The following is a 15,200-nucleotide window of genomic DNA, read 5'->3' as shown; positions in this document are numbered from 1 at the left end:
CAACACAAATAGAAGATGTTAAATAAGTTGGCACATTGGAAAAGCGAAATCTTCATTTTCTAAAATAAGCAAGTAACTTTTATGCATTCATAGAACTGGAAGTGACCTTCAGAACCCTGATCAAATTTCCTCATTTACTGATGGGAAAATGGGAGAAGGAAATGCCAAGGCTATTGTGGTTTGCAGGTATATAAGCCCCCAAAATTTTTTTTTAATTAAAGGGAGGTTGATTCATCATTTCTTTTCTACAACACAAAGTTAGACAATTACAGTGCATAGTTTTATAAATATCCACATATATACATATGTGTATATATACATACATATATCCATCTGAACAGGTTCTAGTTATTTTTACCTTGAAAATACCAGACATGGTATAAGCACACACATGCAGATACAGACATATCTCAGAAATAATAGAGCTGACCTGGGGAGATATCTAGCAGAAAGTTATTCGTAGATTTCTGTGAACTCAACTGGCCTCCATCGCCGGAATTCACCCATTTGTAGAGTAAACATACCTGATAAAGTTCTCGGAAGCTTCATGGAGTACTGAATACAAGAGCTTTGGGAATAAACTGGGGATTATAAAGGGTGTGGTTCCTTCAAGCTGCAGCCAGCCCACTCACCTGTCCAGGAGCAAGTTCGGAGCAAACAGGAGCTTCCCGGGATGCTCCATGGAGCGCCAGACAAGCCCAATCATGAGGATCTCCAGCCAGGCACACTCCAAAAGGTGGACCTGATCATGGAGGGTCAAATCCACAAAGCCTGAAATAAGACAAGAAGAACGCTGCTGACTCAAAATAAAAAGTAATCATTACTAGTGAAAGGCATGCAGCCATGAATTTGAACTGGTAGGGTCTATTTTTTATTAGATGAAATAACGTGTAATAGAAGCAATTGATGGTAACTATTTTTAAACCTATCTGTATCAATGAACTTCAATGTGGCATGAAGTTCTTGGTAGCTTCGTGTCTCATCTACAGAGCTCTACTAACTTATGCACCCTATTTATCTTTCTAGAAAGTTCTGTGCTTTGATAGTGTTAAAACTTGTATGTTTTTTGTTTGTTTGCTTGTTTGTTTTTTATTTAGGCATTTCTAAAAGCCCTATGTGACTTAATATTCATTTCTGTTTCAACTGAGAATATTAAAGGGCAAGAACTTTAAATTACTTGCCTTAAACCAAATAGGAATTAGCGCACAAGCAGGACCAAAGTCACTAAATTTCTATTTATTTGCTTCCTCACTAAGCCATGCTCCTTTTTTCACACTGTATAAAACAATACTAATGAAATCGCAAATGTAAATAAATCATTTAGGGGAGAATGAGTGACATTATGATAACTTCTGGTAATAAACATTAAAATGTACCCTTGTTTTTGAATGGCTTATTGGGAGATTAAAGTCTTTTCCAATTGTCACTGACAATATGGTGGTGCCTAATAATAATAGCTATAGTAACAATGACAGTAATAATGAGGAGAAGGAGGAGCAAAAGAAGAGCAATTTATTGAGCCCTTAGTATGGGTTAGAAGCAATGCAAAGGGCTCCCTATATACCATTTCTTTTCATTGTTTTATTAATACAATATTTCTAAGACATAGGAACTGAGAGGGATATCATTTACACATTAAAAAACAGATGTTCACAGAGCTTATATGGTTGTTAAGGTCAGAGATGGGAATACAATCTCTGGAAGCTGTGCCCTTGACCACTGCCTCTTACGAGCTGCAATTAATTACAGACTTTGGATCAACTGACCAAATAAATCCAACCACACAAATTAACATATGCCAGAATGACAGATGAATTAAATTAACATGGTGTCCATAAAGTTTGCTGCTTTCCAAACCAGTTCCCTGTTCCTTCTCCCTGAGGTATCTGAACAGAGTCTATTTCTTTTCTTGCCCTCTCTCTGCCTTCAACCCTTAGTTCTCTCTTCTCCATAAGACTCACTCTAGGAATCCCATTTTCCTTTGTCTTCTTCTTCATTTTCTCTCACTAATATTATACTTTTATTGGCTATCTATACTTGTTTTTATTAAAAAGACAAAACAAATTTATTTTCCTTAAGCAGTCAAGATTTGATAGCTTGCCTACTGGATGTTTCTTTGGTGGGTTGGGGGCAGTCTTGGAGTTATCATAGGATCAACATTAAACAATTAGCTCATTGTTTCTTATATAGTTAAATGCCAGCTTTCACGTAACACTTTCCACCAAAGAGTGGATAATTCACATGGAGAAACATATATAGCATGAGTATAAGTTAAAGAGTACATGCCCCATCTAGCCATCATCCATAACCAAGTCTCATCAATTCTAATTTTGAAGTAACAGTAAAATTCTTCCTCTCCTTCCTATATTCCCGCTGTTACCATATTAACTCAATTCCCAAAAGTTTCTCAACTTTTTATCCGACTTCTTTAACTCAGCATAATTATTTTGAGACTTATCTATTTTGTTGCATGTATGAATAGCTAATTTGTTTAATTGCTGAGTGGTATTCCATTGTATGGATACATCCATAAATAAACACACCTTGCCTACCATTTCATTGGACATCTGGGTTGTTTCCAGTTTCAGGCTATTACAAATAAAGCTGCTATGAGCAATCTATGTATAATTTTTTGTATGGATAACACTTTCACGTCTCTGGGATAAATATTTAAGAGTAAGATGGCTACATCATATGGTAGGTATATGTTTAACATTTTAAGGAACTGCCAAACTGTTTACAAAAGTGTTCAGTTTACATTCCCACCAGCAATAGATGAGAACACTGGCTGCTCCACATCTTCATCAATACTTGGTATAGTCATTTTTTTTTTCAATTTTAGACATTCTGGTACGTGTACAGAAGTATCACACTGACATTGTGGTTCTAATTTGCATTTTCCTAATGAGTCATGTTGAACATCATTCCATGTGCTTCAAATAGATCGTTCTCTTACATTCTCATTAATTATGCATGTACCTGTAATCCTGCGACACTGTGTACTCATTAGAAGCACAATCACAGTTCTATCAAATTCTGTCTTTTTCAAGTCCAAATGTATTGCACTTTCTGCTCCATCACTTAGCCATTCCAAGGCCCAAAACAGAGCAAGTGTCTTCCCATTGACAAGAGTGGGTTTTGCTCCCATAAAGCAGGGCTTGTAACTGGAGAGGAAGTGGGCAGCTTTGTTCACAAGAAAAACTAAAGGATTACAAAACAGTGATTGGAAAATGAGTCATCTTTTCCGGAGCAGAAAAGAACTTCCAACTACTAATACAACGGCTTCTAAGACTAGGTTGTGCACTGCTTGTTAATACCAGTGATAGGTCAATATACAAAGTCCCCTTTGGGCCAAATGATTTGTCATTTCAAACCCATGTCTTCCGATTGGTTTCCCTTATCTCCTGTTATAACTTGTAACTCTCCATTGCAATCCCATTGCTCACTAATACCTATAGACTTGGGGAGGTGTAGGGGGGCATAGTTTCATTGATTAATTTATCAAATATCTACTCATGATGAATACAAAGAGGACTACAGTAGTCTTCCCTTATCCGAGGGGGTACTAAACCCTGTATATACCATGATTTTTCCTATACATACCTACAATAAAGTTTGTAAATTAGGGATAGGAAGAGATGAACAACAACTAATAATAAAGCAGAACAATTATAACAATAAAAAAAAGTCAGTGATAGGGTTTTAGGCCTCCTGGGGAGCAAAAGGAGCATGTATCGCTACAATCTGCAGTGATTTGCCTCTTGAGCACATTGGGTCAAGATGGCCTTGCTCTGGAAAAAACACTGCCAGGTAGCAGGAGCTCCTCTCGCTCAGTACCCAGTGCCTAATGGGATAAACCACTCCAGTGCACAGTACTTATAAGGAAAGCTCTCAGGGAAGTTTGAATTCTCTAAGCTTTCACCCAATCTTTTGAGTGAAGTCTCCTAATAGCAATGTAAATTTACCCTGTAAATTAAACTCACTTTCAGAAAGGTTAACATGCATAAATGAGGTCTTTTCTTTCATGAAGGAAATTCACTGTTTTATGTAGGGAAAAAAATGTAATCATGTGATAATGTCACCATGGTGAAACCTACCCTATGTCATTCAATATCCTCCGTAAACCTCGAATAATCATACAGGATGCGATTGGGGGTGTCTGTCTAGAGAACAGCAGCTGGCCATTTGACCAACTGATTTTGGAAAACCAAAGAAGTACTTTTTGGTGGCAACCGTAAATATTAAACTGAATCATGCGTTTTAATTCTCACTTCAAAACTTGAGTGCTATTTAAGTCTGACAGTTTTCGTGGTCTTCTGGGAGCTTGAGAAGCTCACCATAACCATTTGTACCACACAAGTCTAGTGATTATGAAATCTGTCTGAAGTATGTCTGTTGGTAATAGCTTTCAGTCTGAGGCCAGCAGAATTGCTGGGTCCTTCTGTTGAAGTGATGTAGATCTCTCAAAAAGAAAGAGTCTAATTATGTCTCCCATCTGTGCATATTGCTTGCAGACAAAGGTTATTGTATCTCTTGCACAGTGTCCCCTGCAAATTCCTGGGGCAGGGTCACAGGGAGTGTGCAAAGAAGACTGTCAATTAACCACCTCAATGAAGGTAAGGGTTAATGAAGTCAGTTATCAGATGGAGTGTCTCCTTTCTTCCAATATACTGACTTTGACCACATAGGAGCTAAATGCCCTTTTGGTGAGGAATAAATGTCCAATCTCAATTCATAACTAATTGGAGGAAAATGATGCACGAAATCCCAGACAAAGCTATAGTGTGCTAACTGTCGACATCAAGTTTCAATCTCCTGACTTATTTTCTTCATAAACGGGAAGAATGATCTTAGATGCAATTTCAACTGGATCGGCTATAATTTAGAAGCATTCAAAAATGCATTTCTTGAATACTTGAAAGTGTTGCCAATATGATGATGGAAGCTAGCTGCATGTATGGGGCATGAATAGAAGCATCAGTGACAGGTGACACAGTGAGCAGTAACTCAGTTCCCCATCAACTGGGGGCTCCCACCTTAGTGACAGTGATGAGTGGGCCTGTGGAATCCACACCAGTGGGATAGAACACATACCTAAAAAGTTGCAGCAATAGTTGATTGAAAACAAATGAAATCAGATGCAAGGAAATCTTATTTTAGAAAATAAAATTTTAAACAAAAGTGAACATGGGTCTTTTTCTCTAGTCTACATTCACAGGACTAATAATAGAATGTCTAGAGATAGAATATACTGGAAGCAGACAGAAGTACTCCAACTGCTACTCCCCACCCCTGCATGAGCAGGGATCTAATGAAGTTGAGGGGGACATTTTTCATGGAAAAACACCTTCCCTGTACATGCAACCACTCATTGTTTTCAGACTCATCACCAAGGAAAGGCATTTCTGCTTCTTTCCTCCATCATATAGTAATGGTTTTTCCTCCAAGATTTTTACCTAAGTTTTGACTATGAAAGAAGCTCATGGCATGTCTTCCCTCCTTCCTTGGGCCCCAGGAGACCCTAAATCCTCTTTCCCACTCTGCTAGAGACTGACATACAAATTGCTCAATTTGCTTTGGCACAGAGGAGATCCTTAAAGCTTCACTCTCTCTTCCTGGGTTTGGCAAGGCTCTTGGAAACGATGTTATAAAGTGTGCAGAGATCCTCAGGCAAAGTGACTACTATAATATCAGTGCATGTAAAGTTCTACACTGCTGTGGAGTAAAAGATAAATCAGAGTGATTCTTCAGTAAAAGCATAAGAAAAAATAAGCACTACAGTAATCATATTTCTTAGTTGCATGGGAAACAATCTCTAGAGATGCAAAGCAAAGTAGAAATCCTATAAAACAAAAAAGCAACTTTTCCAGGGAGCAGTATCTACAAAGATAGAAGCCAGGTGGTTGGTTCCCTCAGTAAATCCCCTGGAAAAAATATTAGTTTCCTGGCCTTCAAAAAATTAATCATCATCTGTCATAGGATGACCCCAGTGTTCTCCAAAATGTCAGTTATGAAATGGCCTATTACATTTATTCTGTATTGCCTTAACTCGATGGAGGAAGATTTAAATAATTCAGCTCTTTTCCCCTTAATGGGAAAGAAAGGAAAGAAGGAAGGAAGGAAGGAAGGAAGGAAGGAAGGAAGGAAGGAAGGAAGGAAGGAAGGAAAGAAGGAAAGAAGGAAAGAAGGAAAGAAGGAAAGGAAGGAAGAAAAAAGGAAGGGAAGGGAAGGGAAGGGGAGGAAAGGGAAGGGAAAGGAAGGGAAGGCAATAGAAGGCAGGAAGGAAAGGAAGAAAGAAAGGTGGAGGGAGGGAAGGAGGGAGAAAGGGAAGTAGGGATGGAGGGAGAGAGGGAGGGAGGGAGGGGGATGAGATAATAGCATAGTGTCAGCTACAAGCTGAATCAAACTTGGGATTTCTGGGAGGAAGCCTATAGAACAGATAATGTCAGAAGAACCTAGAACCCAGTTCAAATGCCAAGCAGTCTTCTTGTCCACATTTTGTCATTTTTTTCTTTTTCTCCAGAAAATAGGAACTTAATACGTAGGACCATGTACCCTGCTATAGCTGAACATGACCTTACCCACTCCAAATAAAATCTTGGATTCTCTTTTATATGCATGCAGTCTCATTATAGAACGACCCATTAAATCTGTGATTCCCATTCTATAATACTTTCAGATGTCTCTCATACCATATAAGCATTGGAATATTCTTTGAGCTTACTCTATTTAAATAAATAATATCATATACTACTCTTACCACATATGTACCACTGTTACAAAAGAAAATCAATGGTATTATATCACTTGCTTAGAAGTATTGTGAGTTACAATGCAAGAGCACGGGCGTCCTCCCCAGCCTGGCCTGCATCCCCATCCCTCTGTGCATTCTGGCTTTCCTCTGCTGTAATAAAGGGCAGCGTGTGCACAGTACCACCTCAGCAAAGCTCTTCCACAACCACCATACTGTATATACGCTTTGCCCTACCTACCAAGCTGATGCTTTCTTGAGGCTCCAATAGCCCTCATCCTCAGGCCTGGTCACTAGGTATTCCCAAGTTACTTCCCAAGGTGGAACTTTCTGATCATCTGGAGGGTACACTATCCACACCCCCACCGATAGACTAAGGAGGATGGAAGTAATAAAAAGAGGATGAACCAAAAAGTCAAACAGATGATGGCCAGTTACATAAGATATCTGAAAGCCCTTTCCATCTATAAAATGCAGATGAACTGACCTACCGCTTAGGGTCATTGTAAAATTAAGCAGTTAGCAGATGTCCCAGAGTGCCAGTCAGTACTCAATGAATATTAGTTCTTGTCCTTAATTCATCCCAACAGGCCTGCAGCTTCTGCCCACTAGAAGGGTGCACTACTTTTGCACAGCACCACGAGAAATGTGGGGTTTTAAAATATTTTCGATTTAGAACCTCACACTTAGTCACTCACTTTGTGTTTGCCCTAAGTCATGATATGATGTTGTGTTTTCTGTTTTTTCTTTCTTATTTACATATAAAAAGAACTTAATAAAAGGATAAAAGACTTCCTGGACATCAAACAGCTCTTACAAAACAGCATTTTCATGATTTAAAAGTGGAGGGGACAGAGCATGTGGATTGTATTTCTCCTAAAATACATACGTGAAAAAATGAGAAAGAAAAGCATTCTTGGGGTTTTATTACACTCAAAGCACTTCAAGATGTTTAGCAAATCCAGAAGGCAGCTGTATTCGTACACCCACAGGATAAATGGTCAATGGTTTTCTGAGGAACTCAGCAGATCTCCGCACTGTGTTTGTTGCTCCTTATTTGCCTTGGGAGAGAGAGAACAAAACTTGCCCGGTGGTGACTACCTGCCTTGGGAAATAAAGCCATGTTCTCAAGACAAATGCTAAACAATAAAAACCTGTGGGAAGGGAAGCGCTGAATGTGACATATTTACTGTTTTAAAACTATGTCACATTTAGCCTAGGGGACAGCCAATTAATTTGAGTGAAGATTGAAGAATTCAGTCTAAAGCTTTTTTTTAAAATAAACAAAGGTAATAACTTTGGAAATTAATGGGGCATAATGCAAATACCCATTAGTAAGATGACCATAAATTGAAACAATTACAGGTGACGAAAGTCATGATAGCTCTACACATCCTCAAACTTTGCCATCATGACTATGCAGCCTGACCAGCGTGCCATGTCTTGTTGGACATAATGTTATGAAGACGTTTATGGCATCATTACCAATTCCTTCACAGAAATGCAGCAAAGCTTAACACATATTACTCTGATTATTGTTCCCACCTATACAGATTCAAAGGTGGTGTTTCTACAGCACATCCAAAATAAAAGCTAACAGTATTGTTAACGGCAATTGCCTTTCTCCTCCAATTCATGTGTATAAATGAAACAGAAAAACCATAAGAGCTTCTTGGAAAGACCTGAGGTATTTCCTGGATGTCTTTTATAATGTATACATAAGGTATAAACTAAATGCAGAAGATTGCCTTTCCTCAGGAAAAACAGGTCTTGGGTACAATGAGTGGCCTACTCGTTGCACACCACTCACTGTGGAAGGAAATCCAAAGATAAAACGGGTTTCAAGTTTGCTTAGCCATTTCTTGTTTTTAACCCCCAGACCAGAACTACATTCAAGGAACCACATTCTTATAATGTTCCTATGAAAAACGAAGCGTATCCAGACTTCGCTTCCACAATTTCCCAGCAGTTTTTCCCTGCTCTGGACATCAGTCCATATTTATTGTTTAGTCATCATCTGCGCTTCTGGGTCTGTATTGGTGTGTGTGATATATTGCAGTTCCATTTTCACTCACCCATCAGCATTTAATTTTGTTTACACATCAACATATAGGACATAAAAAGAGTGAATGGCAATAAATTCCCTCTGATTTACTGAGACAATTATACAATTTCTCTAATTAGAAACAAAAATGGAGCTACGTGATAGAAGCACCTCAAGATTTTAAGGTTTAGAATTACAGACTGTAGCATATGTAAGATAATTATAATACAAAGAAGGAAATTACTCTTAACTTTAAATATGAACTTCATGAAATATTTTCCTTAACTTTATTCAGCGATTCAGTTAATCACACACCTTTAAATGGTTAGATCTGTATCTTCTTAGTTTTCAAAGGCTGGATAGATCTTAATTCTGCATGAACTTATGAAATGCTGAATAACTTCCTTTGAAAATGAGATTCTCAGTTTTTGTAGTAAGTTAATCTGAGACTATGTCATTGCATCTTTAGTAAAGGGGCAGGGAAGGCACCGGGCTGCATCCCTCCGGTAAGCATCCATTTACGGGACAAGTTTCCCTCCAAATTTAGTATCAGGAAAAGGTTTTCTTCTCCTAAAGAACTGATGTGCTGCTTTTTGTTTGAAAGTAAAAACAAGAGTTTATGACAGACTATGAAGCACTGCCATCAGGAAGCACAGATATTAATACAATGTTCAAAAGCAGTAACAATTTTACCTGTTTACTGGGAAAATTATTGCCTTACTCCTACTTTTTCTGACCTCACTTTGGACAGTACTCATGCATGACAAGGCACCTCATATCAGACTTTGCAAAGCAGACAGGGGAATAAATCACTAAAACATATATACCACTGTTCACACATGCATAATTATCCCTTTTTTCCTCCATTAAACAATAAGTAAGTTACGCAATGACAGATAAGGAAGTAGTTTATCAGGAAAAAGAATTAATCTCACAACTATACCTGACTCCAGAAAGAAAAATAAGTCAAGACTTTTAGATATGAGGATTAGACTTGGGGATTTTTTTAAAAAAAAAGTCCCTTGGAGAAAACAAAGCAGATGGCAACTCTACCTTGTTACCAGCCCCATCTGTATTACACTCAGAGCCTTGGTTTATGAAGACATGGTTGTCATGACAATAAGCATTTGAGAAGAGTTCTGGAGAAGCTGATGAATTTGAGAATGTCTCTTAGCTTCCCAATTTTCCAAACACACAGAAAGCCCACACCCCCCAGCCACCAAATAAACGATTCTATTACTTCTTGTATTGGTTACAATTATTCTATACTGATATTATAATATTTTGCATTCACTCAGGTCATAATCCTCCTTTACTCTGACACAGCAAGCTTGAAGGTAAACTAGTCTTTTATTTTTACTCAGCAAAGGCAATTATATTAACTACAGCTTAATTTTGTTTTTCTTACAAGCTCAGAAAGAAATCAACTTCAGCTAAAATGAGAAAGAGAAACAAACTAAAAGAAATTATTTTCTAGTTTCTGAGAGTAGAGAGCAAACTAAAGAACGGGGGGAAAATTATTCAACTATAAAGTACTTAAGGTTGTCCTTTGATGTGCTTGTCAAATGGATAGGAAGGGCATCTCTGCGGAACAAATCTGAGTTCCCTGATAAAGAGCATGGACTGGCTGAGTTTGAAAAGTCAACAAGCACTTGTACCTTGGAACATACATTTTTTTTTCTGTCTACCTAGAAGCAGACCTACAGAAACATTTCAAATACTATTGTCATCAGCCCGCGTTTTCCAGATAACTGTATGCTCCCAGTAAACACTACAAATGTCATCAATACAAAAACTGAGAGAGAAGCAGACAATCTCCTTTTTAGAGCAAGTCCGCCAAACAAATGGACAATGCTGCTTTCCTCTTACCTCCACCCAGCTCAGGTCCCTCATTGAAAGCAAAATTGATGAGCATCTTTAGTTTTACAGAGCGTTTCCTCTCTCTCTCTCTCTCTCTCTCTCTCTCTCTCTCTCTCTCTCTCTCTCTCTCTCTCTCGCACACACACAAATTTGACTCAAACGCTACAGGAACACCTGTCCTTGTCAAAGACCCAGGGACATCTCGTTCTAGAATAAATTAGGAGCTTTTTAAAAAGAGGTTTATTCTCCCATTGTTTTACTTAAATTCAGAACATTAAAATGTGAGTTTTACAAGGCAAAATCCCCAACCAGTAACAAAAATGCTGAGTATCCAATCAGATAACACATCCGCTGAAACCAGATAACACAACCAGAAAACAAGGTACAAGACCCCATACCTCCAAGGGGTAGAGCGACAAGTCTGGGGCTGGTGGAGGCCTGAGGGTCTCACAAGCACAGGGAGATTTATTTAGGAAAGTCTGCAGCCCCTCTTCCAGTCTTCCCACAGCTGCCCACTTCCCACATGCTTTCCTCTTCTACCCCAGATCTCAAGTCAGTGAACACTGACCTTATATATACACTATTGCAGAGAGGCCATGAGATGCGAATGCCAGAGACTATTCTCCTGTAACCTGTGGTAGATGCTTTCATAAGCACAGCAGATCCTGCCAAGCCATTAAATAACAACTCTAAAAATACAGTGGGTAGTAGCTGGGCGAGCCTAAAGAAAAATTATCCAAATGCTAATTACCTTCAAAGCAAGAACGATTCCATTTCTTGCAGCTCAACTGGACCCCTGGCTTGGGGTCCCATCAATAATTTTGACTTCCTAAGGATTATAACAGGAACTGCAATGATGTTTTTCAATGTTGCTGTTTTTTGTTTTTTTTAAATATAGCTAATATACAATATTGTATCAGTTTCAGGTACACATCATAGTTATTCAACATTTATCTACCTAAAGAAGTGATCGCCATGATAAATCCAGCAACATCTGACTATCACAATATTATTGACTATATTCCCCATGCTGCACATTATATCCCCATGACGTATTTGTTTTATACCTGGAAATTTGAAACTTTTATTCTCCTCCACCTTCACACTCTTTTTTAATTTCTAAATTACAGGTCGACAACAATGTTTCTTAATAAAAATAAAAAGTAACTGTATTAGTTTCCTAGGGCTGCTGTATGTAACAAAGTACCACAACCTGGGTGGCTTACAAAAACAGAAAACAACCCGTTTTGAAAGCTAGAGGCCTAAAATCACAGTGTTGGTAAAGCTATGCTCTCTCTGAAGACACTAGGGGAGAATTTATTCCATGGCTTTCTCTTAGCTTCTAGTGCAGCTGATAATCCTTGGCACTTTTTGGTTTACAGATGTATCATTCCAACCTCTGCCTCCATCGTAACATGATGTTCTCTATATGTCTCTGTGTCTCTTCTCTTTTTGTAAGGATACCAGTCATAGCACGTTAGGGCCCACACTAACCAAGTATGACCTCTTCATAACTTGATTACATCTGCAAAGACTCTACTCCCAAAGATGCTCACAGTCACAGGTACTGGGTTAGGGCTGAGGTAGGATTTCAACATATCTTTTGGGGGTGTGCAACTCTACCTGCAACAGTAAGAACACTTTACCTCTTACATGGTCATGTTCAATATCCACCAAATATTTAGTGAGCATCTCTAAGGGAGATTACATTTCCCAGGCATGAGGCTGGGTATGGTGGGTACAGAGATGAGACGATGTTCTCATTCTCAAAAAGCTCATAGTCCATAAGGGAAGAAAGGAAAATGAACATATGATAATAATAACATGTGTTGAGTGCCAACATACAGGGAAATATCTGAGGAGTGGACAATTAATCGGAAAGGCTGGAGGAAAGTTTACTCCTTGGGCCACTGCATATGCGTCTTGCTTTTCCCAGTACATCCTTCCAATGACTTCATCTCTCACAAGCATCAAGATCAGGTTCTTATTCCCACGGTAGCTCTTATCTGTCAGTTGTCAGTGCCTTTTCACTTATTAGTATCTCTCACCAGACTGGAAACAGATTGAGCAGAGGGACTATGTCTTGATGACATTAGACCTGCACTATTTAATGCAGTGCCTGGCTGAGAAAAGCCCATTCATAAATATTTGTCTATGGGGGGAAAGGTTAAAAAGAAAAAAAAAAAGAAAGAAAGAATGAAATGAAATGGTGTAAATGAATTATCCTCTAATGGTAGGGGCAGCAATTTGAAGAACTCCTGTAAGAAGGTCTCTAATTTCTCAGTGAAAAAGGAGGTGATGTCCTCTACTGAGAAGGGTAAGGAGGTAATAATGAAGGTACTAGAGTAAAATTGTGCAGGATTGAAATAGCAGCTGTGGGAATGAGAAGAAAGCAAGAGAAACTGAAAGAGTGAATGTGCTAGAGAGGCAAGTAGAAAATTGGGAAACTTAGCTGTGAGACCCTCCAATCTATCTAAAAATAAGTCTAAATATTGTCACAGATGAAACTAGTAATGTATCTTTCTCTTTAACTGCAAAATTGTCCTTTTAAGTATATTGTCACTTGTCTTAAAAATTCAGTATAAGAAGTAAAATTAAATACTCAGTATGTGTTTTTCTTAGAAAGAAAAACATTTAACAACATGCAAAAAATACGGTACTCTTTGGAGTGCTTACAAGCCTGAATTAATTAAAGAAAAATCAATTGCTTCACTATTTTTGAATACCTACTATGTGCCAGGCACTATATTGATGTTATGGACAAAGAACTTACTATGTTTTGGTCTCTGACATCAAAGCTAAGAGATAAACCAGTCCAATTAAGAGAGGATTGGAAAACATTATCTAAAACCACGCTGGAGGACGGTACAGGGCTCAGTGGAGACACGAAGGACGGGCACCTAATCCAGAGTGGCAAGACTTCCTCAAATTTCTAATCCAAGCTTGGATGGCATTCTTGAGGGAGAGACAAAGCTAGTGAGGAACAAGAGAATATGGCACATCCCTGACACTGTCTCTGGACCAGACATGCAGGGGCACAGAACCTGGAGAGAGGAGTGGTCAGAAGTGCAACAGGAGAATGAAGCAGGGGCCAGGTGGTGCCGAGGAGCTTGGACTTCACCCTGGAGGCAAAGAGAAGCCTCTGAAGGATTTTAAAGATATAAGTCTTCACTAGAATGAAGGCCAGGAGAGTGAAGAGACCCATTGGTGAGGTCTGAAGGAAGGCGAGTTCATCGATTTTAGCAACTGGTGAGATGAAATGAGGGGCAGAAGGAGTCAATGAGCTTGTCAGTGTCTGGATGGTGGGATGGCTGCTGTGCTGGGCATATGTCGGAAGAGAAGGTCCATAGTGGAAGGCCATGAGCACTGGGCTGGATGTGTTCGATCTCAGTTTCCTATGGCATAACCATATAGAAAAGTCTAGACTGCTGACATAAGTGTATGATGCTGAGAGACATGGTATAGTCTGAAGTCAAAGATTTGAGTATTGTCAGGAAATAGGTAAGAATTGACATTATGGGATGGGTGGTATCCATTAGAAGGGGTACGCAGAGGAAAGACACAAAAATATCATGAAAAAATGCCAATGCATGAAAATGATAACCTTTTTTTTCATACTTAAAACAATGACTTGACAAAAACAAAAAACGTTTCCAAAAAAAACCACTATTTCTATCTAATGTTAAAAAAAAAAAAAAAAAAAAAAAAACAGCATGGGGCTGGCATATGCTTTTCTTTCTTTGTACTTATCATGTCCAAAGTTGTTAAACAGATGTCCAGAAAGGGAAAAATAAACATCTGTTATTTACTATCCTGAAAAAGATAAATTCTGACGACATGTGTGACTTTTTTCCTTTTTAATCAAAAACACTTTCAACAACAAGAATTCCTAAGCAGCATAAAATGCTCTGCTTCCTGATCATTCCTGGCTGGGGTAATGCAACCTTCTACTTTCTCACATTCAGAGATTAGCATGAAAAGATGGCTTGTGTTCTTCCTCTTTAAGCCAAGGGGCTGCTGAGGGGAGAAGGCACCCCAGCCCCCAGGTGCCTCCTGCAGCCTCAGGCCTGAGTTTGTGTTCTCCCTCCCTACTCGCCTCCTGAAGGTCCCTAAGTGCAGCCCCTGCCTTAGCAGTGATGTCACCTGGAGCCTCCCAGCACACCTTGCAGCAGCTTCCTCTTTGACGAGAAGCTGAGTGGCACTGAGTTGCCCTGAGGGTACCAGCTTAGAGCTGTCCACTGCTCTCCCTGGAGGGGAGCAAGCAGAGCCAATGGGACAGTTTTTTTCTCACAAGACTAGCAAGTAAGGTGGCAGCCTGGAATGAAATTTGAGGAAAATAAAACTCAAACTTGTCCATTGTGAGTTTGTGGAACTACAAGAATTTTGGACGTATTTATATTTTTCTTCTCTATTTTTATCAATTACAATTTTAAAAAATAACCATGCCCACTAATTTTGACTTCGTTTGATTTCCTACCACTGTGATAAACCCAAAGGGAGAGGTGGTTGTTATTAACGTTTTGTCTTTCTCTTCCCGCCCCCAAG

At 38.9% G+C, this 15,200-nt stretch overlaps 1 protein-coding gene across 5 annotated transcripts in view; it reads right to left on the bottom strand.

The window, feature by feature from the left end:
- ESR1 (estrogen receptor 1) overlaps positions 1–15,200 on the bottom strand; it is a 358,968-nt gene that overhangs the window by 64,208 nt on the left and 279,560 nt on the right. For all 5 annotated transcript variants that reach the window (XM_019735446.2, XM_019735444.2, XM_019735445.2 and 2 more), the window contains one exon: positions 633–771. In XM_019735446.2, the coding sequence (XP_019591005.2) occupies positions 633–771 (139 nt within the window). The remainder of the gene's footprint in view (positions 1–632; positions 772–15,200) is intronic.

Source organism: Rhinolophus sinicus, linkage group LG05 (genome assembly GCF_036562045.2).
Source record: "Rhinolophus sinicus isolate RSC01 linkage group LG05, ASM3656204v1, whole genome shotgun sequence".
Classification (NCBI taxonomy): domain Eukaryota; kingdom Metazoa; phylum Chordata; class Mammalia; order Chiroptera; family Rhinolophidae; genus Rhinolophus; species Rhinolophus sinicus.
The sequence above is the reverse complement of the archived record's forward strand: the minus strand, read 5'-3'. Positions and strand labels throughout refer to the sequence as shown.